Source organism: Cinclus cinclus, chromosome 1, assembly GCF_963662255.1.
Source record: "Cinclus cinclus chromosome 1, bCinCin1.1, whole genome shotgun sequence".
NCBI classification, from domain to species: Eukaryota; Metazoa; Chordata; class Aves; order Passeriformes; family Cinclidae; genus Cinclus; species Cinclus cinclus.
In genome coordinates, this window is record NC_085046.1 from 151,702,124 (window position 1) to 151,726,928 (window position 24,805).

The following is a 24,805-nucleotide window of genomic DNA, read 5'->3' on the forward strand; positions in this document are numbered from 1 at the left end:
CGCTTCCGGCATTTCTCAGCATTTAATTGGCTCACCCCTTGCACAGTTCTCGTTGATTTGCTGTCGGAGCCGTCACGCAGGGCGGTTGCCAAGCGACCCGTCATATTTAAATCCCGTCATGGTCGTGTCCCTGTAAGGAGCTGACCCGGCTTCCGTCACGGTGGTAGGCGAGACTCTGCAGGCGGCCATTACTGGTAGCGGCCTTGTCGCATAATTAAGCCGTGGCCCAATTGGAGCCGTGTCTGGGGGGCCGCACGGCATTTTTCCGTACAACTTCACCTCCCCACAATGCCTTTCACCCTTAGTTCCTCCTTTTTCCCCAACAAGACCTCATCCTATTGGCTCATCCGCTCACATCCATGTATTGCCGGTTCTGATTGGCTGACGCGCCCATCAATCTCTGCGTCGCTACGCAACACCACCATGGCGGCGGAGACGAAGAACTCCGCGATGATGGAGGAGGCCAACCACGAGGCTGCGGCGGTCATGGCGCTGTCAGAACTCACGGCGCTGCTCTCCCCGTCCTCCCCCGCTGCTCCCGCAGCAGCCGAAGCCGCTCTGTCCCTGTCCGGCAGCCCCTCAGGCCGGGCACTGCTGGCCGCACACCCCGAGGCCTTATCGGCCTTGGCCGCCATGGCCGCCTCGGCCTCGAGCGGCGCCCACAGCGCCTTGGCCGCGCTGGTCAACGCCTCGTCCGAGCCCTCCGCTCTGGAACCGCTTCTCTCCGCTATCCCTTCCCTTCTTCACCTCCTGCCGAGCTCCGGAGCCGCTTGCGGCGTCTTGGCCAACCTAAGCCGGGATCCCGGTGCGGCAGCGCGGGTTGTGGAGGCGCTGGGCCCCGGAACGGATCCGCTGCTGAGGGCGCTGAGCTCGGCCCGGCCCCCGGCGGAGCTCGGAGCTCTGCTCTGTAACCTCAGCCAAGCTCCCGAGGGCCGCCGAGCGCTGCTGGAGCGCTCCGGGTAAAGGAGAAAACGCTGGGAATTGGGCGGGGGGGGAGGAATCGGGGATGAAAGGAGGGAATGGCGATTTGGATTTTGGTTTGTTTTGCAGCGGGGTGGTGAGGAGGATGCTGGCGCTGGTGAGGTGGAAGGAGTCGGCGGAGCTGAGGAGAGGAGTGGTGGGAGCGCTGAGGAATTGCTGCTTCGACCACAGTAAGAAACAATAAAAAATAAATTTAAAAAAAAAAAAAAAAAGTGAAAAATAAAAAAAGAAATCGTGGGAATGAGGAGTGGAAGGGGGGGGGAGGATTCATCCCCCTGGAATTTGGGGCAAACCGGGATTTGGTGGGTCCGGGGGCTTGGGAAAAATGGGAATGGGAAAAGGAAATGGGAAAAGAGTGGGGAAATTGGAACTCGGGGAAATGTGGGAGTGATGGGAATGAGAGAAGGAATTCCCGGGAAAATCCCAGCTCCAAACCTTTCCCAAATTCTGGGAGTTTTTAGAATTCCCATTAAAATCCCAGCTCCAAACCCTTCCCAAATTGTGGGAATTCCCGGGAAAATCCCAGCTCCAAACCCTTCCCAAATTGTGGGAATTCCCAGGAAAATCCCAGCTCCAAATCCTTCCCAAATTCTGGGAATTTTTAGAATTCCCATTAAAATCCCAGTTCCAAACCCTTCCCAAATTGTGGGAATTCCCAGGAAAATCCCAGCTCCAAATCTTTCCCAAATTCTGGGAATTTTTAGAATTCCCATTAAAATCCCAGCTCCAAACCCTTCCCAAATTGTGGGAATTCCCGGGAAAATCCCAGCTCCAAACCCTTCCCAAATTGTGGGAATTCCCAGGAAAATCCCAGCTCCAAATCCTTCCCAAATTCTGGGAATTTTTAGAATTCCCATTAAAATCCCAGTTCCAAACCCTTCCCAAATTGTGGGAATTCCCAGGAAAATCCCAGCTCCAAATCTTTCCCAAATTCTGGGAGTTTTTAGAATTCCCATTAAAATCCCAGCTCCAAACCCTTCCCAAATTGTGGGAATTCCCAGGAAACTCCCAGCTCCAAATCTTTCCCAAATTCTGGGAGTTTTTAGAATTCCCATTAAAATCCCAGCTCCAAACCCTTCCCAAATTGTGGGAATTCCCGGGAAAATCCCAGCTCCAAATCTTTCCCAAATTCTGGGAATTTTTAGAATTCCCATTAAAATCCCATCTCCAAACCTTTCCCAAATTGTGGGAATTCCAAACCCTTCCCAAACTCCAGGATTTCCTGGAATTCTCAGGAAAATCCCAATTCCAAACCCTTCCCAAATTCTGGGAATTCCTGGAAGAATTCCCTATCTAATGCTTCCAAATTTTTGGAAATTTCCGAGAAAATCCCAGCTCCAAACCTTTGTCAAATTCTGGGAATTCCCAGAATTCCCATTAAAACCCCAGCTCCAAACCATTCCCAAACTTTGGGAATTCCCAGGAAAATTCCATCTCCAAACCCTTTGCAAATTCTGGGAATTCCCAGGAAAAATTCCCCATCCAATTCTTCCGAATTCCTGGGAATTCCCAGGAACATCCCAGCTCCAAACCCTTCCCAAATTCCGCGAATTCCCGGAAAACCCTTCCCAGACTCCAGGAATTCCCAGAATTCCCAGGAAAATCCCAGCTCAAAACCCTCCCGGATTCCAAACCCTTCTCAAAGCCCAGGAATTCCGGGAATTCCTGGGAAAATCCCATCTCCAAACCTTTCCCAAATTCCGGGAATTCCCAGGAAAATCCCAGCTCCAAGCCTTTCCCAAATTCTGGGAATTCCCAGAATTCCCAGGAAAATCCCAGCTCCAAACCCTTCCCAAATTCTGGGAATTCCAAACCCTTCCCAAACTCTAGGAATTTTTAGAATTCCCAGGAAAATCCCAGCTCCAAACCCTTCCCAAATTCTGGGAATTCCAAACCCTTCTCAAAGCCCAGGGATTCCGGGAATTCCCGGGAAAATCCCAGCTCCAAACCATTCCCAAATTCCGGGAATTCCCAGAATTCTCAGGAAAATCCCAGCTCCAAACCCTTCCCAAATTCCAGGAATTCCCAGAATTCCCATTAAAACCCCATCTCCAAACCCTTCCCAAATTCTGGGAATTCCCATTAAAATCCCAACTCCAAACCCTTCCCAAATTCTGGGAATTCCCAGAATTCCCAGGAAAATCCCAGCTCCAAACCCGTCCCAAAGCCCAGGAATTCCGGGAATTCCCGGGAAAATCCCATCTCCAAACCCTTCCCAAATTCCAGGAATTCCCAGAATTCTCAGGAAAATCCCAGCTCCAAACCCTTCCCAAACTCCAGGAATTCCCAGAATTCCCATTAAAATCCCAGCTCCAAACCTTTCCCAAACTCCGGGAATTTCCAGAATTCCCATTAAAACCCCATCTCCAAACCCTTCCCAAATTCTGGGAATTCCAGGCCCTTCTCAAAGCCCAGGAATTCCGGGAATTCCTGGGAAAATCCCATCTCCCAACCATTCCCAAATTCCAGGAATTCCCAGAATTCCCATTAAAATCTCAGCTCCAAACCTTTCCCAAACTCCGGGAATTTCCAGAATTCCCATTAAAACCCCATCTCCAAACCCTTCCCAAATTCTGGGAATTCCCAGAATTCCCAGGAAAATCCCAGCTCCAAACCCGTCCCAAAGCCCAGGAATTCCGGGAATTCCCGGGAAAATCCCATCTCCAAACCCTTCCCAAATTCCAGGAATTCCCAGAATTCTCAGGAAAATCCCAGCTCCAAACCCTTCCCAAACTCCAGGAATTCCCAGAATTCCCATTAAAATCCCAGCTCCAAACCTTTCCCAAACTCCGGGAATTTCCAGAATTCCCATTAAAACCCCATCTCCAAACCCTTCCCAAATTCTGGGAATTCCAAACCCTTCTCAAAGCCCAGGAATTCCGGGAATTCCTGGGAAAATCCCATCTCCAAACCTTTCCCAAATTCCGGGAATTCCCGGAATTCTCAGGAAAATCCCATCTCCCAACCCTTCCCAAACTCTGGGAATTCACAGAATTCCCATTAAAACCCCATCTCCAAACCCTTCCCAAATTCTGGGAATTCCCAGGAAAATCCCAGCTCCAAACCCTTCCCAAATTCTGGGAATTCCCATTAAAATCCCATTTCCCAACTCTTCCCTAATACCTCCAAAAAACCCCAAAATTCCCTAAAAAAAAAATCCCCAACCCCAAATTCCACCAACAAAAATCACCTCCCCCCCCCCCCCCCATCCCTCCCCGTTTATTAAAAAAACACCAAAAAATTCCAGGATTTTTTTTTTTTGGGAGAGATTTTTTTTTTCTTTTTATTTTTTTTTTATTCCACTCGGAAAAAACCGACTCCAACGAACCGAGGTCGGAATTCCCCAAAAATTTTTTTTTTAATTTTTTTTTTTTTTTTTGGGGGGGGGGGTTGATTTATTTTTTTTTTTTTTTTTTGGTTGTTATTATTTTTTTTCTCTCTTTTCCATGTTTTTTTTTTTCCTTTGGAATTTCAGGAGAGCACGAGTGGCTGCTGGGTCCCGAGGTGGAGGCGATGCCGACGCTGCTGCTGCCCCTGGTCGGACACCGGCACCACGAACAAGGTGAAATTTCCCGGGAATTCTGCCCGGAAAATCGGGAATTCTTGAAAAGTAGGAGCATTTTTAGAGGGGAGGTTTGGAAAAAAAAAAATAGGGGGGGGTTTAGGGATTTTTGGGGGGTTTTTAGGGAATTTTTTGGGGGATTTTTTGATAATTTTTTAGGGGATTTTTAGGAATTTTTAGGGGATTTTTAGGAAATTTTTGGGGATTTTTTGAGAAATTTTTAGGGGGATTTTTAGGAATTTTTTGGGGATTTTTAGGAATTTTTTGGGGATTTTTTGAAAATTTTTAGGGGATTTTTAGGAATTTTTTGGGGGATTTTTTGAAAATTTTTCGGGGATTTTTAGGAATTTTTTGGGGATTTTTAGGAATTTTTAGGGGATTTTTAGGAATTTTTTGGGGATTTTTAGGAATTTTTTGGGGATTTTTTGAAAATTTTTTGGGGATTTTTTTGGAATTTTTTGGGGATTTTTAGGAATTTTTTGGGGATTTTTTGAGAAATTTTTAGGGGATTTTTAGGAAGTTTTTGGGGATTTTTTGAGAAATTTTTTAGGGGATTTTTAGGAATTTTTTAGGGATTTTTTGAGAAATTTTTAGGGGATTTTTAGGAATTTATTGGGGATTTTTTGAGAAATTTTTAGGGGATTTTTAGGAATTTTTTTGAAAATTTTTAGGGGATTTTTAGGAAATTTTTAGGGATTTTTAGTAATTTTTTAGGGGATTTTTAGGAAATTTGTGGGGATTTTTTCGGAATTTTTAGAGGATTTTTAGGAATTTTTTTGTGATTTTTTTGAAAATTTTTAGGGGATTTTTAGGAATTTTTTGAGGATTTTTTTGCAATTTTTAGGGGATTTTTAGGAAATTTGTGGGGATTTTTTGATAATTTTTTAGGGGATATTTCGGAATTTTTAGGGGATTTTTAGGAATTTTTTTGTGATTTTTTTGAAAATTTTTAGGGGATTTTTAGGAATTTTTTGGGGATCGTTTGAGAAATTTTTGGGGGGTTCTTAGGAATTTTTAGGGGATTTTTCGGAATTTTTCGGGGATTTTTAGGAATTTTTTTGTGATTTTTTTTTTGAAAATTTTTAGGGGGATTTTTAGGAATTTTTTGGGGATTTTTAGGAATTTTTTGAGGATTTTTTTGCAATTTTTAGGGGATTTTTAGGAAATTTTTAGGGGATTTTTAGGAATTTTTTTGTGATTTTTTGAAAGTTTTTAGGGCATTTTTAGGAATTTTTTGGGGATTTTTTGAGAAATTTTTTGGGGATTTTTAGGAATTTTTTGGGGATTTTTTAGGAATTTTTAGGGGATTTTTAGGAATTTTTGGGGATTTTTTTAGGAGTTTTTTGGGGATTTTTAGGAATTTTTGGGGGGTTTTTACGAAATTTTTGGGGATTTTTTGAGAAATTTTTGGGGTGATTTTTAGGAAGTTTTTAGGAATTTTTTTGAAGAATTTTAGGATATTTTTAGGAATTTTTGGGGGATTTTTTGGTAATTTTTAGGGGATTTTTAAGAAATTTTTTGGGGGATTTTTAGGTTTTTTTTTTGTGATTTTTTGAAAATTTTTTCGGGTGTTTTTTGGAATTTTTTGGGGATTTTTTTAAGGAATTTTTTGGCGATATTTAGGAATTTTTGGGGGATTTTCTTGAAATTTCTTTGGGGGATTTTTAGGATTTTTTTTTTTTATTTCTTTGAATTTTTTTGGGATTTTTATGAAATTTTGGGGGATTTTTTGAAATATTTTGAGGAAATTTTAGAAATTTTTGGGGGATTCTTTTTCCAGAGTTTTTAGAGGGAGTTTTTTGAAAATTTTTAGGAATTTTTTTTTTAAATTTTTTTGGGGGAATTAAGATTTTTTTGGGAATTTGTAAAGATTTTCTGAGGCATTTTTTCAATAATTTTGGGGGATTTTTTGGGAATTTTTTGCTGTGCATTTGGGAATTTTTTTTGAAAATTTTCGGGGGATTTTTTTGGAAAATTTTTTGCGTTTTTTTAGGAAATTTTTAGGATTTTTGGGGGGATTTTTTTAGGAATTTTTTTGACAATTTTTTCCAATTTTTGGGGGATTTTTAGGAATTTTTTTGGAGATTTCTTGGAAATTTTTGTATCCCAGAATTTTGGTCTCCCGGGAATTTGGGGATTTTGGGAATTTTGGGATGGGGATCCCTAAAATTTTGGGAATTTGGGATTGTCAGAATTTTGGGATCCTGGGAATTTTGGGAATTTTGGGATCCGGGGGATTTTGGGATCCCAGCGATTTTGGAAAGAAAATTTTGGGCACTTTGGGAATTTGGGGAATTTGGGAATTTCGGGACGGGGATCCCCAAAATTTTGGCAATTTTGGGATCCCGGGAATTTTGGAATTTTGGGATTCTTGGGATTTGGGGGATTTTGGGATGAGGATCCCCAAAATTTTGGAATTTTGGGATCCTGGGAATTTTGGGAATTTTGGGTTGGAGATCCTGGAAATTTTGGGATTCTGGGAGTCCTGGAAATTTTGGGATTTTTGGGAATTTTGGGATTCTGGGAGTCCTGGAAATTTTGGGATTTTGGGGAATTTTTGGATCCTGGGGATTTTGGGATGGGAATTCTGAGGATTTTGGGATCCTGGGGGATTTTGGGATTTTGGGGAATATTTGGATCCTGGGATTCCTGGGGATTTTGGGGAATATTTGGATCCTGGGGATTTTGGGATTTTGGGAATTTCGGGAATGGAATCCTGGAAATTTTGGGATTTTGGGGAATTTGGGGATTTTGGGGAATTTTTGGATCCTGGGGATTTTGGGATGGGAATTCTGAGGATTTTGGGATCCTGGGGGATTTTGGGATTTTGGGGAATTTCGGGAAGGGAATCCTGGAAATTTTGGGATTTTTGGGAACTTTCGAATCCTGGGGATTTTGGGATGGGAATTCTAAAGATTTTGGGATCCCGGGGGATTTTGTAATTCTGGGAATTTTAGGGATCTCCGGAATTTTGGGAATTTTGGGGCCGGGGATTCTCGGGGAATTCCTGACATTTTTTTATTTTTTATTTTTTAATTTTTTATATTTTTAATTTTTTATTTTTTATTTTTTATTTTTTATTTTTTTTTTTTTTTATTTTATTTTTTTTTGGGGTTTTTCTCTCCCATTCCAGAAGTTCCCGTGGATCTCCAGTTCCTCCCCCCGGAGCACCAGAGGGAAGAGGAGCCCGAAATCCGAAAAATGCTGCTGGAAACGCTGCTGCTGGTGGGAATTCCTGGAATTTTGGGAATTCTGGGAATTCTGCAGAGCTTCTGGGAGCAGTTCTGGGATTTCCAGCAGAAATTTGGGGGATTCGGGGAGGAATTTTGGGGTTCCTTGGAGGAATTTTGGGAATTTCTGGAGGAATTTTGGGGTTTTTTGGAAGAACTTTGGGGTTTCTGGGAGGAATTTTGGGAATTTTTGGGAGGAAATTTGGGGGATTCGGGGAGGAATTTTGGGGTTTCAGGCGAAATTTTGGGAATTTCTGGAGGAATTTTGGGGTTTTTTGGAAGAACTTTGGGGTTTCTGGGAGGAATTTTGGGAAGTTTTGGGAGAAAATTTGGGATTCAGGGAGGAATTTTGGGGTTTTGGAGAAGAATTTTGGGAATTGTGGGATGAAATTTTGTGGATTTTTGGGAGAAAATTTGGGAATTTCTGTAGGAATTTTGGGGTTTCTGGGAAGAATTTTGGGAATTTTTTGGGAGGAAATTTGGGATTCAGGGAGGACTTTTCGGGTTTCTGGGAAGAATTTTGGGAATTTTTGGGAGGAAATTTGGGATTTCTGAGGAGGAATTTTGGGATTTTGTGGTGGGATTTTGGGGTTTCTGGGAGGAATTTTGCGAAGTTTTGGGAGAAAATTTGGGATTCAGGGAGGAATTTTGGGGTTTCTGGGAAGAATTTTGGGAATTGTGGGATGAAATTTTGTGGATTTTTGGGAGAAAATTTGGGAATTTCTGGAGGAATTTTGGGGTTTCTGGGAAGAATTTTGGGAATTTTTGGGAGAAAATTTGGGATTCAGGGAGGAATTTTGGGATTCAAGGAAGAACTTTGGGGTTTTTGGGAGGAATTTTGGGAATTTTTTGGGAGAAAAATTGGGATTCAGGGAGGAATTTTGGGGTTTTGGAGAAGAATTTTGGGAATTGTGGGATGAAATTTTGTGGATTTATGGGAGAAAATTTGGGAATTTTTGGAGGAATTTTGGGGTTTCTGGGAAGAATTTTGGGAATTTTTGGGAGAAAATTTGGGATTTCAGGGAGGAACTTGGGGTTTCTGGAGGAATTTTGGGGTTTTTTGGAAGAACTTTGGGATTTTTGGGAGGAATTTTGGGATTCAAGGAAGAACTTTGGGGTTTCTGGGAGGCATTTTGGGAATTTTTTGGGAGGAAATTTGGGATTCAGGGAGGACTTTTGGGGTTTCTGGGAAGAATTTTGGGAATTCTGGGTTGAAAATTTGGGGATTTTTGGGAGAAAATTTGGGATTCAAGGAAAAACTTTGGGGTTTCTGGGAAGAATTTTGGGAATTTTTGGGAGAAAATTTTGGGTTTCTGGGAGGAATTTTGGGAATTTTTGGGAGAAAATTTGGGGTTTCTGGGAGGAATTTTGGGGTTTCAGGAGAAATTTTGGGAATTTCTGGAGGAATTTCGGAAATTTCTAGAGGAATTTTGGGGTTTTTTGGAATAACTTTGGGATTTTTGGGAGGAATTTTGGGATTCAAGGAAGAACTTTGGGGTTTCTGGGAGGAATTTTGGGAATTTTTGGGAGGAAATTTGGGATTTCTGAGGAGGAATTTTGGGATTTTGTGGTGGGATTTTGGGAATTGTTGGGATGAAAATTTGGGATTCAGGGAGGAATTTTGGGGTTTCTGGGAAGAATTTTGGGAACTTTGGGATGAAATTTTGGGAATTTTTGGGAGAAATTTTGGGAATTTCTGGAGGAATTTTGGGGTTTTTTGGAAGAACTTTGGGGTTTCTGGGCGGAATTTTGGGAATTTTTTGGGAGAAAATTTGGGATTCAGGGAGGAATTTTGGGGTTTTGGAGAAGAATTTTGGGAATTCTGGGATGAAATTTTGGGAATTTTTGGGAGAAAATTTGGGATTCAAGGAAGAACTTTGGGGTTTCTGGGAAGAATTTTGGGAATTTTTTGGGAGGAAATTTGGGATTCGGGGAGGACTTTTCGGGTTTCTGGGAAGAATTTTGGGAATTTTTGGGATGAAATTTTGTGGATTTTTGGGAGAAAATTTGGGATTCAGGGAGGAATTTTGGGAAGTTTTGGGAGAAAATTTTGGGTTTTTGGGAGGAATTTTGGGGTTTCAGGAGAAATTTTGGGGATTTCTGGAGGAATTTTGGGGTTTTTTGGAAGAACTTTGGGATTTTTGGGAGGAGTTTTGGGATTCAAGGAAGAACTTTGGGGTTTTTGGGAGGAATTTTGGGAATTTTTGGGAGAAAATTTGGGATTCAGGGAGGAATTTTGGGGTTTTGGAGAAGAATTTTGGGAATTGTGGGATGAAATTTTGTGGATTTTTGGGAGAAAATTTGGGAATTTCTGGAGGAATTTTGGGGTTTCTGGGAAGAATTTTGGGAATTTTTGGGAGAAAATTTGGGATTTCAGGGAGGAATTTTGGGGTTTCTGGAGCAATTTTGGGGTTTTTTGGAAGAACTTTGGGATTTTTGGGAGGAATTTTGGGATTCAAGGAAGAACTTTGGGGTTTCTGGGAGGAATTTTGGGTATTTTTTGGGAGGAAATTTTGTGGATTTTTGGGAGAAAATTTGGGAATTTTTGGAGGAATTTTGGGGTTTCTGGGAAGAATTTTGGGAATTTTTGGGAGAAAATTTGGGATTTCAGGGAGGAATTTTGGGGTTTTTTGGAAGAACTTTGGGATTTTTGGGAGGAATTTTGGGGTTTCAGGAGAAATTTTGGGAATTTCTGGAGGAATTTTGGGGTTTTTTGGAAGAACTTTGGGGTTTCTGGGAGGAATTTTGGGAATTTTTGGGAGGAAATTTGGGATTCGGGGAGGGATTTTGGGGTTTTGGGGAAGAATTTTGGGAATTCTGGGAGGGATTTTGGGGTTTTTGGGAGGAATTTTGGGGTTTTGGGCAAAATTTTGGGATTTTCATGAGGTCTGGAGGGGTTCAGGGAAGAATTTTGGGAATTCTGGGCTGAAATTTTGGGGATTTTTGGGAGAAATTTTAGGATTCAAGAAAGAACTTTGGGGTTTTTGGGAGGAATTTTGGGGTTTTTTGGAAAAATTTTGGAGTTCAGGGAAGAACTTTGGGAATTTTTGGGAGAAAATTTGGGATTTGTGGGGAGGAATTTTGGGGTTTCCGGGAGGAATTTTGGGGTTTCCGGGAGGAATTTTGGGAATTCTTGAGGAATTTCGGGATCTTTTGGGGTTTTTTTGGGAATCTTTGGGGTCAGAACTGGAATTTGTGGGACTGAACAAAAATTTTGGGTTTTCCTTGAGGAATTTTTTTTGGGGTTCCCCGAAGAATTTTTTGGGTTTTTTTTGAGGAATTTTTGGTGTTCCCTGTGGGATTTTTTTTTTCGGGATTTCTGGAGGAATTTTGGGATCTCTTGTGGAATTTTTGGAATTCTTTGCGGAATTTTTTTTTTTTTTTTGAGGGCGGCTTTTTTTTTGGGAATTTTTTTTGCAATTTGTTGACGAAATTTCGGGGTTTTTTTTTTTGTTTTTTTTTTTTTAAGGAATTTTTTTGGGGTTCAACGTGGAATTTTTTTTTGGGAATTCCGTGACGATTCCAGGTTGTTTTTTTTTTTTTTTTCCCGGATTTTTTTTTTTCCGTTCCACGAAGATTTTCCGTTCCCGTCCGGAATTCCGATGTTTCCGTGAAAAAGAAAAAAATTCCTGTTTTTTTTCCCAAATTTTAGGGATTCCCTGAGAAATTTTTTTTTTTTTTTGGGTGTGGGGGGGGGGGAGGTTTTTGAGGAATTTTTTTTTCCTTTTCCCTAAAAATTTTTTTTTTAAATTTTTTTGGGATTTTACCTCCGTTCCGAATCCCGCGCGTCGCTTCGGGAATGTTTTTTATTTTTTATTTTTTATTTTTTAATTTCCATTTTTTATTTCATTTTTTTTTTTTAATGCCGTTCCCTCGCCGAATTCCCGCATCGCCCCCCCAAAAAAAAAAAAAAATCCAAAAAAAAAAACCAAATAAAAAATAATAACAAATCCCAAAATTCCTCGCCGACGCCGAGGAGGAAAATCCGGATCCCGAATTCCCGGTTTTTTATTCCTCGCCGACGCCGAGGAGGAAAATCCGGATCCCGAATTCCCGGTTTTTTTATTCCCCGCCGACGCCGAGGAGGAAAATCCGGATCCCGAATTCCCGGTTTTTTATTCCTCGCCGACGCCGAGGAGGAAAATCCGGATCCCGAATTCCCGGTTTTTTATTCCTCGCCGACGCCGAGGAGGAAAATCCGGATCCCGGATTCCCGGTTTTTTATTCCTCGCCGACGCCGAGGAGGAAAATCCGGATCCCGAATTCCCGGTTTTTTTATTCTTTGCCGACGCCGAGGAGGAAAATCCGGATCCCGAATTCCCGGTTTTTTATTCCTCGCCGACGCCGAGGAGGAAAATCCGGATCCCGAATTCCCGGTTTTTTATTCCTCGCCGACGCCGAGGAGGAAAATCCGGATCCCGGATTCCCGGTTTTTTATTCCTCGCCGACGCGGAAAATCCGGATCCCGAATTCCTGGTTTTTTATTCTTCACCGACGCGGAAAATCCGGATCCCGAATTCCCGGTTTTTTATTCCTCGCTGACGCCGAGGAGGAAAATCCGGATCCCGAATTCCCGGTTTTTTTATTCCTCGCCGACGCCGAGGAGGAAAATCCGGATCCCGAATTCCCGGTTTTTTTATTCCTCGCCGACGCGGAAAATCCGGATCCCGAATTCCCGGTTTTTTATTCCTCGCCGACACCGAAAATCCGGATCCCGAATTCCCGGTTTTTTATTCCTCGCCGACGCGGAAAATCCGGATCCCGAATTCCCGGTTTTTTTATTCCTCGCCGACGCCGAGGAGGAAAATCCGGATCCCGAATTCCCGGTTTTTTTATTCCTCGCCGACGCCGAGGAGGAAAATCCGGATCCCGAATTCCCGGTTTTTTATTCCTCGCCGACGCGGAAAATCCGGATCCCGAATTCCTGTTTTTTTATTCCTCGCCGAGGAGGAAAATCCGGATCCCGGATTCCCGGTTTTTTATTCCTCGCCGACGCCGAGGAGGAAAATCCGGATCCCGAATTCCCGGTTTTTTATTCCTCGCCGACGCCGAGGAGGAAAATCCGGATCCCGAATTCCCGGTTTTTTTATTCCTCGCCGACGCCGAGGAGGAAAATCCGGATCCCGAATTCCCGGTTTTTTATTCCTCGCCGACGCCGAGGAGGAAAATCCGGATCCCGAATTCCTGTTTTTTAATTCCTCGCCGACACGGAAAATCCGGATCCCGAATTCCCGGTTTTTTATTCCTCGCCGTCGCCGAGGAGGAAAATCCGGATCCCGAATTCCCGGTTTTTTATTCCTCGCCGTCGCCGAGGAGGAAAATCCGGATCCCGAATTCCCGGTTTTTTATTCCTCGCCGACGCGGAAAATCCGGATCCCGAATTCCTGTTTTTTTATTCCTCGCCGACGCCGAGGAGGAAAATCCGGATCCCGGATTCCCGGTTTTTTATTCCTCGCCGACGCCGAGGAGGAAAATCCGGATCCCGAATTCCCGGTTTTTTATTCCTCGCCGACGCGGAAAATCCGGATCCCGAATTCCTGTTTTTTTATTCCTCGCCGAGGAGGAAAATCCGGATCCCGGATTCCCGGTTTTTTATTCCTCGCCGACGCCGAGGAGGAAAATCCGGATCCCGAATTCCCGGTTTTTTTATTCCTCGCCGACGCCGAGGAGGAAAATCCGGATCCCGAATTCCCGGTTTTTTATTCCTCGCCGACGCCGAGGAGGAAAATCCGGATCCCGAATTCCTGTTTTTTAATTCCTCGCCGACACGGAAAATCCGGATCCCGAATTCCCGGTTTTTTATTCCTCGCCGTCGCCGAGGAGGAAAATCCGGATCCCGAATTCCCGGTTTTTTATTCCTCGCCGTCGCCGAGGAGGAAAATCCGGATCCCGAATTCCCGGTTTTTTATTCCTCGCCGACGCGGAAAATCCGGATCCCGAATTCCTGTTTTTTTATTCCTCGCCGACGCCGAGGAGGAAAATCCGGATCCCGGATTCCCGGTTTTTTATTCCTCGCCGACGCCGAGGAGGAAAATCCGGATCCCGAATTCCCGGTTTTTTATTCCTCGCCGACGCCGAGGAGGAAAATCCGGATCCCGAATTCCTGTTTTTTAATTCCTCGCCGACGCGGAAAATCCGGATCCCGAATTCCCGGTTTTTTATTCCTCGCCGACGCAGAAAACCCGGATCCCGGATTCCCGTTTTTTTTTTTTATTTTTCTATTTCTATTTTTTAACGTTTTTTTTATTTCTCGACCCGTCTCGTTTCCGACGCGAATCGCGAAACTTCCGCGGAATTCCCGAACGGATGCGTTTTTCGTTATTATTAATTTTTTAATTTGTCGTTATTATTTTTATAATTTTATAATTTTATTTCATTTATTTATTTATTTTTTTGTTTCGGTTGCGCCTCGGGAGCAGCTGACGGCCACGGAGGGCGGGCGGTCGCGGGCGCGGTCGCGGGGAACGTCGGAGGCGCTGCGGGATCTGCACGGCCGGGAACGGGACGCGCGCGTCGCCGACGCCTGCCGCAAGGTGATCCAGGTACGGCCGGGAACCGCCAGCTGGGAATTTTTTTTTGGGGATTCGCGGGGGATTTTGGGGATTCGCGGGGGATTTTGGGGTCGTGGAGATTTCGGGATCACTCAGGATTTTGGGATCACGGGGGTTTTGGGATCACTGGGGATTTTGGGATCATGGGGATTTTGGGATCAGTGGGGGTTTTGGGATTCGCGGGGATTTTGGGGATTCGCGGGGGATTTGGGATCACGGGGGATTTTGGGATTCGTGGGGATTTTGGGATTCGCGGGGGTTTTGGGGTTCACAGGGATTTTGGGGATCACTGGGACTTTTGGGATCACAGAGGTTTTAGGATCACTCGGGATTTTGGGATCACAGGGGTTTTGGGATCACAGGGATTTTGGGATTCGCGGGGATTTTGGGATCGTGGGGGATTTTGGGGATCATGGGGGATTTTGGGGATCTATGGGGATTTTGGGATCACTCAGGATTTTGGGATCACTGGGATTTTTGGGATCACAAGGGGTTTTGGGATCGCAGGGATTTTGGGATCACTCGGGATTTTGGGATCATGGGGGTTTTGGGATTCGTGGGGATTTTGGGATTCACGGGGATTTTGGGGTTCACTGGGATTTTGGGATTCGCGGGGACTTTTGGGGATCGTGGGGGATTTTGGGGATCACTGAGATTTTTGGGATCGTGGGGATTTGGGGATCACTGGGGATTTTGGGATCACTGGGGATTTTGGGATCATGGGGATTTTGGGATCGCGGGGATTTTGGGATCCACGGGGATTTTGGGATCGCTCGGGATTTTGGGGGATTCGCGGGCGTTTTGGGATTCACGGGGATTTTGGGATTCGCGGGCATTTTTGGGGAATCACTGGGGGTTTTGGGATCGCAGGGATTTTGGGATTCACGGGGATTTTGGGGTTCACAGGGATTTTGGGATTCGCGGGGACTTTTGGGGATCGTGGGGGATTTTGGGGATCACTGAGATTTTTGGGATCGTGGGGATTTGGGGATCACTGGGGATTTTGGGATCACTCGGGATTTTGGGATCACTGGGGATTTTGGGATCATGGGGATTTTGGGATCATGGGGGTTTTGGGATCGCGGGAGATTTTGGGATCATGGGGGTTTTGGGATCGCGGGGGTTTTGGGGATTCGCGGGAATTTTGGGATTCGTGGGGGATTTTGGGATTCATGGGGGGTTTTGGGATTCGTGGGGATTTTGGGATTCACGGGGATTTTGGGGTTCACAGGGATTTTGGGATTCGCGGGGACTTTTGGGGATCGTGGGGGATTTTGGGGATCACTGAGATTTTTGGGATCGTGGGGATTTGGGGATCACTGGGGATTTTGGGATCACTCGGGATTTTGGGATCACTGGGGATTTTGGGATCATGGGGATTTTGGGATCATGGGGGTTTTGGGATCGCGGGGGATTTTGGGATCGTGGGGATTTTGGGATCGTGGGGATTTTGGGGATTCGCGGGAATTTTGGGATTCGTGGGGGATTTTGGGATTCATGGGGGGTTTTGGGATTCGTGGGGATTTTGGGATTCACGGGGATTTTGGGGTTCACAGGGATTTTGGGATTCGCGGGGACTTTTGGGGATCGTGGGGGATTTTGGGGATCACTGAGATTTTTGGGATCGTGGGGATTTGGGGATCACTGGGGATTTTGGGATCACTCGGGATTTTGGGATCACTGGGGATTTTGGGATCATGGGGATTTTGGGATCATGGGGGTTTTGGGATCGCGGGGGATTTTGGGATCGTGGGGATTTTGGGATCGTGGGGATTTTGGGGATTCGCGGGAATTTTGGGATTCGTGGGGGATTTTGGGATTCATGGGGGGTTTTGGGATTCGTGGGGATTTTGGGATTCACGGGGATTTTGGGGTTCACAGGGATTTTGGGATTCGCGGGGACTTTTGGGGATCGTGGGGGATTTTGGGGATCACTGAGATTTTTGGGATCGTGGGGATTTGGGGATCACTGGGGATTTTGGGATCACTCGGGATTTTGGGATCACTGGGGATTTTGGGATCATGGGGATTTTGGGATCGCGGGGATTTTGGGATCCACGGGGATTTTGGGATCGCTCGGGATTTTGGGGGATTCGCGGGCGTTTTGGGATTCACGGGGATTTTGGGATTCGCGGGCATTTTTGGGGAATCACTGGGGGTGTTGGGATCGCAGGGATTTTGGGATCACGGGGGTTTTGGGGATTCATGGGGATTTTGGGATTCACGGGGATTTTGGGATCACGGGGATTTGGGGATCGTGGGGGGTTTTGGGATCGCGGGGAGTTTTGGGGATCGTGGGGGATTTTGGGGATCACTGGGGGTTTTGGGATCACAGGGATTTTGGGATCTACGGGGATTTTTGGGATCGCGGGGATTTTGGGATCCACGGGGATTTTGGGATCACTCGGGATTTTGGGGGATTCGCGGGCATTTTGGGATTCACGAGGATTTTGGGATTCGCGGGCATTTTTGGGGAATCACTGGGGGTTTTGGGATCGCAGGGATTTTGGGATCACGGGGGTTTTGGGATCACAGGGATTTTGGGATTCGCGGGGATTTTGGGATTCGCGGGGATTTTGGGATTCACGGGGATTTTTGGGGATCACTGGGGGTTTTGGGATCGCAGGGATTTTGGGATCACTGGGATTTTTGGGATCGTGGGGATTTTGGGATCACTGGGATTTTTGGGATCCACGGGGATTTTGGGGATCACTGGGATTTTTGGGATCACAGGGGGTTTTGGGATCGCAGGGATTTTGGGATCACTCGGGATTTTGGGATCATGGGGGTTTTGGGATCACTCGGGATTTTGGGATCACTGGGGGTTTTGGGATCACGGGGATTTTGGGATCGCGGGGATTTTGGGATCCACGGGGATTTTGGGATCGCTCGGGATTTTGGGGGATTTGCGGGCATTTTGGGATTCACGGGGATTTTGGGATTCGCGGGCATTTTTGGGGAATCACTGGGGGTTTTGGGATCGCAGGGATTTTGGGATCACGGGGGTCTTGGGGATTCACGGGGATTTTGGGATTCGTGGGGGATTTTGGGATTCGTGGGGGATTTAGGGATTCGCGGGGATTTGGGGATCGTGGGGGGTTTTGGGATCGCGGGGATTTTGGGATCACTCGGGATTTTGGGATCATGGGGGTTTTGGGATCACGGGGGTTTTGGGATCACGGGGATTTTGGGGATTCGCGGGGATTTTGGGATTCGCGGGGATTTTGGGGATTTGTGGGGGATTTTGGGATTCATGGGGGATTTTTGGATTCATGGGGGATATTGGGATTCATGGGGGGTTTTGGGGATTCGCGGGGATTTTGGGATTCGCGGAGATTTTGGGATCGCGGGGGATTTTGGGGGATTCGCGGGGATTTTTGGGGTCGCGGGGATTTCGGGATCCACGGAGATTTTGGGATCACGGCAGTTTTGGGATCATGGGGATTTTGGGATCATGGGGATTTTGGGATCATGGGGGTTTTGGGATCATGGGGATTTTGGGGATTCGCGGGGATTTTGGGATTCATGGGGGGTTTTGGGGATTCGCGGGGATTTTGGGGATTCATGGGGATTTTGGGATCGCGGGGATTTTGGGATCGCGGGGATTTTGGGATCGCGGGGATTTTGGGATCACTGGGGATTTTGGGATCGTGAGGATTTTGGGGATTCGCGGGGATTTTGGGGATTCGCGGGGATTTTGGGGATCGTGGGGGATTTTGGGGATCTACGGGGATTTTGGGATCACTCGGGATTTTGGGCATCACTGGGATTTTTGGGATCACAAGGGGTTTTGGGATCGCAGGGATTTTGGGATCACTCGGGATTTTGGGATCACTGGGGATTTTGGGATCATGGGGATTTTGGGATCATGGGGGTTTTGGGATCGCGGGGGATTTTGGGATCGTGGGGATTTTGGGATCGTGGGGATTTTGGGGATTCGCGGGAATTTTGGGATTCGTGGGGGATTTTGGGATTCATGGGGGGTTTTGGGATTCGTGGGGATTTTGGGATTCACGGGGATTTTGGGGTTCACAGGGATTTTGGGATTCGCGGGGACTTTTGGGGATCGTGGGGGATTTTGGGGATCACTGAGATTTTTGGGATCGTGGGGATTTGGGGATCACTGGGGATTTTGGGATCACTCGGGATTTTGGGATCACTGGGGATTTTGGGATCATGGGGATTTTGGGATCATGGGGGTTTTGGGATCGCGGGGGATTTTGGGATCGTGGGGATTTTGGGATCGTGGGGATTTTGGGGATTCGCGGGAATTTTGGGATTCGTGGGGGATTTTGGGATTCATGGGGGGTTTTGGGATTCGTGGGGATTTTGGGATTCACGGGGATTTTGGGGTTCACAGGGATTTTGGGATTCGCGGGGACTTTTGGGGATCGTGGGGGATTTTGGGGATCACTGAGATTTTTGGGATCGTGGGGATTTGGGGATCACTGGGGATTTTGGGATCACTGGGGATTTTGGGATCACTGGGGATTTTGGGATCATGGGGATTTTGGGATCGCGGGGATTTTGGGATCCACGGGGATTTTGGGATCGCTCGGGATTTTGGGGGATTCGCGGGCGTTTTGGGATTCACGGGGATTTTGGGATTCGCGGGCATTTTTGGGGAATCACTGGGGGTGTTGGGATCGCAGGGATTTTGGGATCACGGGGGTTTTGGGGATTCATGGGGATTTTGGGATTCACGGGGATTTTGGGATCACGGGGATTTGGGGATCGTGGGGGGTTTTGGGATCGCGGGGAGTTTTGGGGATCGTGGGGGATTTTGGGGATCACTGGGGGTTTTGGGATCACAGGGATTTTGGGATCTACGGGGATTTTTGGGATCGCGGGGATTTTGGGATCCACGGGGATTTTGGGATCACTCGGGATTTTGGGGGATTCGCGGGCATTTTGGGATTCACGAGGATTTTGGGATTCGCGGGCATTTTTGGGGAATCACTGGGGGTTTTGGGATCGCAGGGATTTTGGGATCACGGGGGTTTTGGGATCACAGGGATTTTGGGATTCGCGGGGATTTTGGGATTCGCGGGGATTTTGGGATTCACGGGGATTTTTGGGGATCACTGGGGGTTTTGGGATCGCAGGGATTTTGGGATCACTGGGATTTTTGGGATCGTGGGGATTTTGGGATCACTGGGATTTTTGGGATCCACGGGGATTTTGGGGATCACTGGGATTTTTGGGATCACAGGGGGTTTTGGGATCGCAGGGATTTTGGGATCACTCGGGATTTTGGGATCATGGGGGTTTTGGGATCACTCGGGATTTTGGGATCACTGGGGGTTTTGGGATCACGGGGATTTTGGGATCGCGGGGATTTTGGGATCCACGGGGATTTTGGGATCGCTCGGGATTTTGGGGGATTTGCGGGCATTTTGGGATTCACGGGGATTTTGGGATTCGCGGGCATTTTTGGGGAATCACTGGGGGTTTTGGGATCGCAGGGATTTTGGGATCACGGGGGTCTTGGGGATTCACGGGGATTTTGGGATTCGTGGGGGATTTTGGGATTCGTGGGGGATTTAGGGATTCGCGGGGATTTGGGGATCGTGGGGGGTTTTGGGATCGCGGGGATTTTGGGATCACTCGGGATTTTGGGATCGCGGGGATTTTGGGATCACGGGGGTTTTGGGATCACGGGGATTTTGGGGATTCGCGGGGATTTTGGGATTCGCGGGGATTTTGGGGATTTGTGGGGGATTTTGGGATTCATGGGGGATTTTTGGATTCATGGGGGATATTGGGATTCATGGGGGGTTTTGGGGATTCGCGGGGATTTTGGGATTCGCGGAGATTTTGGGATCGCGGGGGATTTTGGGGGATTCGCGGGGATTTTTGGGGTCGCGGGGATTTCGGGATCCACGGAGATTTTGGGATCACGGCAGTTTTGGGATCATGGGGATTTTGGGATCATGGGGATTTTGGGATCATGGGGGTTTTGGGATCATGGGGATTTTGGGGATTCGCGGGGATTTTGGGATTCATGGGGGGTTTTGGGGATTCGCGGGGATTTTGGGGATTCATGGGGATTTTGGGATCGCGGGGATTTTGGGATCGCGGGGATTTTGGGATCGCGGGGATTTTGGGATCACTGGGGATTTTGGGATCGTGAGGATTTTGGGGATTCGCGGGGATTTTGGGGATTCGCGGGGATTTTGGGGATCGTGGGGGATTTTGGGGATCTACGGGGATTTTGGGATCACTCGGGATTTTGGGCATCACTGGGATTTTTGGGATCACAAGGGGTTTTGGGATCGCAGGGATTTTGGGATCACTCGGGATTTTGGGATCATGGGGGTTTTGGGATCGTGGGGATTTTGGGATTCGCGGGGGTTTGGGGATTTGCAGGGATTTTGGGATTCGCGGGGATTTTGGGGATTCGTGGGGGATTTTGGGATTCGTGGGGGATTTTGGGATTCGTGGGGGGTTTTGGGGATTCACGGGGATTTTGGGATTCGCGGGCATTTTTGGGGAATCACGGGGATTTTGGGATTCGTGGGGATTTTGGGGATTCGTGGGGATTTTGGGGATTCGTGGGGATTTTGGGGATTCGTGGGGGATTTTGGGATTCGTGGGGGATTTTGGGAATTCACGGGGATTTTGGGATCACTGGGGATTTTGGGATCGTGGGGATTTTGGGATTCGCGGGGATTTTGGGGATTTGCAGGGATTTTGGGATTCGTGGGGGATTTTGGGATTCGTGGGGGATTTTGGGGATTCGCGGGGATTTTGGCATTCACGGGGGGTTTTGGGGATCACTGGGGGTTTTGGGATCGCAGGGATTTTGGGATCACGGGGATTTTTGGGATTCGTGGGAATTTTGGGATTGCGGCGATTTAGGGATTCTTCGGGGGATTTTGGGATTCGCGGGGATTTGGGGGACTCGCAGGGATTTTTTGGGATAGAGGGGAATTTGGGATCCACGGGGATTTTGGGATCACAGGGGTTTTGGGATCCCCAGGGATTTTTGGGGATCGTGGGGGATTTTGGGGATCCACGGAGATTTTGGGATCACGGCGGTTTTGGGATCACTGGGGATTTTGGGATCACTGGGGGTTTTGGGATCCAGGGGATTTTGGGATCATGGGAATTTTGGGATCGCAGGGATTTTGGGATCACTGGGGATTTTGGGATCACTGGGGATTTTGGGATCACTCGGGATTTTGGGATCACTGGGTTTTTGGGATCACGGGGGTTTTGGGATCGCAGGGATTTTGGGATCACTCGGGATTTTGGGATCATGGGGATTTTGGGATCGCGGGGATTTTGGGGATTCGCGGGGATTTTGGGATTCGTGGGGGATTTTGGGGATTCGCGGGGGTTTTGGGGATTTGCAGGGATTTTGGGATCGCGGGGGATTTTGGGGATTCGCGGGGATTTTGGGATCACGGATTTTGGGATCGTGGGGATTTTGGGATCACTGGGGATTTTGGGATCACTGGGGATTTTTGGGATTGTGGGAATTTTGGGATCCATGGGGATTTTGGGATCGTGGGAATTTTGGGATCATTGGGGATTTTGGGATCACGGGGGTTTTGGGATCATTTGGGATTTTGGGATCATCGGGGATTTTGGGATCGCGGGGATTTTGGGATGGGGATCCTGGAGATTTTGGGGTCCTGGAGATTTTGGGATCCTGGAGATCTTGGGATCCTGGGGATCACAGGGATTTTTGAGGTGGGAATTCTTGGAATTTTGGCATTGGGTCACAGGAATTTTGGGATCAGGGCAACTTTGGGATCACGGGGATTTTGGGATCCCGGGGGTTTCGGGATCGCGGGGATTTCGGGATGGGGATCTTGGGAAGTTTGGGATCGCAGGGATTTTGGGATTCTGGGGATTTTTTTATGAAGCTCTCATGGATTTCGGGACGGGGATCGCAGGGATTTTGGGATCCTGGGGAATTTCGGCTCCGTGGGGATTTTGGGATGGGGATCCCGGTGATTTTTTGGATTTTGGAAATTTTGGGATGGGGATTGCGGGGGTTTTGGCATGCTGGGGGTTTAGGGATGGGAATAGCAGGAACTTTGGGGTCTTGAGCATTTTGGGATGGTGATCCCGGGGATTTTGGGATTCCGGGGATTTTGGGATGGTGATCCCGGGGATTTTGGGATTCCGGGGATTTTGGGATTCCCTGGACTTTGGGATGGGGATCGTGGGAATTTTTGGCATCCTGGGGATTTTGGGGTCTTGGCAATTTTGGGATGAGGATCCTGGTGATTTTGGGATGGGAACTCTTGGAGTTTTAGGATCGGGGTCACGGCAATTTTGGGATGGGGATCATGGGAATTTTGGCTTTGTAGGGATTTTGGAGATGGGGATCCTGGGGATTTTGGGATCCTGGGGATTTTGGGATCAGGATCACGGGAATTTTGGGATCCCAGGGGTCCTGAAGACTTTGGGATGGGGATTTTGGGATACCAGGCATTTTGGGATGGGGAATCACAGGGATTTTGGGGTGGGGATCTCGGAGGTTTTGGGATGGGAATTCTTGGGAGTTCTGGGATTGGGTCACGGGAATTTTGGGATGGGGATCACAGGGATTTTGGGATCACCGGGATTTTGGGATGGGGCTATCAGGGATTTTGGGATGGGGATCATGGCAATTTTGGGATTCTGGGAATTTTGGGATGGGGATCCTGGGGATTTTGGTATCCTGGGGTTTTCAGGGTGGGAATTTTGGGGATTTTGGGATCAGGATCGCAGGAATTTTGGGATCCTGGAGATTCTGGGATGGGGATCCTGGGGATTTCAGATTGGGGATTTTGGGATTCTAGGGGTTTTGGGATCCCGGGGAATTTCTGGGGCACCAGAAATTTTGGCGTGGGGATCCCAGGGATTTCCGGATGGCGATCCTGGGAATTTTGGGATTCCGGGAATTTTGACATGGGGATCCCGGGGATTTCAGGCCAGGGATCCTTGGGGGGATTTTGGGATGGGGGTCCTGGGGATTTTTGGGGTGGGAGTTTCTGGAATTTTAGGAATGGGTCATGGGGGTTTTGGGATAGGGATCGTGGGAATTCAGGGATCCTGGGGATTTCGGGATGGCGACTGTGGGAATTTAGGAGTCCCGTGGATTTTGGGAAGGGGATTGCGGGGATTCCGGCATGGGGATCCTTAAGATTTTGGGATCCTGGGAATTCCAGGTTGGGAATAGCAGGAGTTTCAGGTTCGGGGGAATTTTGGGGCTGGGGATCCCGGGAATTTCGGAATTCCGGAATTTATTTTTTTCGGGACGTGTCCCCCAGGTGCTGATCGGGGACGAGCCCGAGGCTGGCATGGAGAACCTGCTGGAGGTGACAATTCCCGAGGAGGTGGAGCAGCGCCTGAGGGACCTGGACAGGGAGCAGGAGCGGGAATGGGAGCGGGAGGGGACGGAGACGGGACAGTGACACCGGGATGGCACCAAAATGGCGCCGGGAGGACTTGAGGGGACAGCGGGATGTCCCCAAGGAGCCATCGGGGTGACAATGAGATGTCCCCAAAAAGCCACCATGGTGACAATGAGATGTCCCCAATGGTCGCCATGGTGACACTGGGATGTCCCCAAGGAGCCATCTTGGTGACAACGGGATGGCACCAATGGTCACCGTGGTGGTGACACCGGGATGTCCCCAAGGATCCACCACAGCGACAATGGGATGTCCCCAAAAAAAAACCACCATGGAAACTACGGAGTGTCCCTAAGGAGCCATCTTGGTGACACTGGGATGGCACCAATGGTCACCGTGGTGGTGACACCGGGATGTCCCCAAGGAGCCATCTTGGTGACACTGGGATGTTCCCAAAAAGCCACCACGGTGACAATGAGATGTCCCCAATGGTCGCCATGGTGACACCGGGATGTCCCCAAGGAGCCACCACAGCGACAATGGGATGTCCCCAAAAAAAAAACCACCATGGAAACTACGGAGTGTCCCTAAGGAGCCATCTTGGTGACACTGGGATGTTCCCAGAAAGCCACCACGGTGACAATGAGATGTCCCCAATGGTCGCCATGGTGACACTGGGATGTCCCCAAGGAGCCATCTTGGCGACACTGGGATGGCACCAATGGTCGCCATGGTGACGCCGGGATGTCCCCAAAAAGCCACCACGGTGACAATGAGATGTCCCCAATGGTCGCCATGGTGACACTGGGATGTCCCCAAGGAGCCATCGTGGTGACAATGGGATGGCACCAATGGTCACCGTGGTGGTGACACCGGGATGTCCCCAAGGAGCCATCGTGGTGATGAGATGTCCCCAAAGGTCACCATGGTGCCACTGGGACGTCCCCAAGGATCCACCACAGCGACAACGGGATGTCCCCAAAAAAAAACCACCATGGAAACTATGGAGTGTCCCTAAGGAGCCATCTTGGTGACACTGGGATGTTCTCAATGGTCACCATGGTGGTGACACCGAGATGTCCCCAAGCAGCCCCTGGGGTGTCCCAAACTCGTTCAATTAAAGAATTT

At 47.6% G+C, this 24,805-nt stretch overlaps 1 protein-coding gene across 3 annotated transcripts; it reads left to right on the forward strand.

The window, feature by feature from the left end:
• Positions 1 to 288: 288 nt before the first annotated feature.
• On the forward strand, positions 289 to 24,464 carry HGH1 (HGH1 homolog). 3 transcript variants are annotated; one of them, XR_009933194.1, is made up of 7 exons: positions 289 to 959; positions 1,051 to 1,151; positions 4,457 to 4,543; positions 7,677 to 7,768; positions 14,193 to 14,315; positions 23,594 to 23,811; positions 23,978 to 24,464. XR_009933194.1 is itself a non-coding variant. In XM_062492572.1 (6 exons), exons 1-6 carry the CDS (start codon positions 289 to 291, stop codon positions 23,735 to 23,737), a joined length of 1,218 nt encoding a protein of 405 aa, XP_062348556.1. In that variant the 3' UTR covers positions 23,738 to 24,464. The 3 variants fall into 3 exon arrangements, 2 of the variants coding, with proteins under 2 accessions (XP_062348556.1, XP_062348548.1); XM_062492572.1 differs by having other exon boundaries at positions 23,594 to 24,464; XM_062492564.1 differs by lacking the exons at positions 14,193 to 14,315; positions 23,594 to 23,811; positions 23,978 to 24,464 and having other exon boundaries at positions 7,677 to 8,215.
• Positions 24,465 to 24,805: the final 341 nt, after the last annotated feature.

What these genes read in the sequence shown, in the direction of transcription:
- HGH1 (XM_062492564.1), top strand. Translation starts at nt 289, where the DNA reads ATGCCTTTCACCCTTAGTTCCTCCTTTTTCCCCAACAAGACCTCATCC. An exon ending in GCGCTGCTGGAGCGCTCCGG is followed by an intron (nt 960 to 1,050) that starts GTAAAGGAGAAA and finishes TTTGTTTTGCAG; the next exon opens with CGGGGTGGTGAGGAGGATGC. An exon ending in ACACCGGCACCACGAACAAG is followed by an intron (nt 4,544 to 7,676) that starts GTGAAATTTCCC and finishes CTCCCATTCCAG; the next exon opens with AAGTTCCCGTGGATCTCCAG.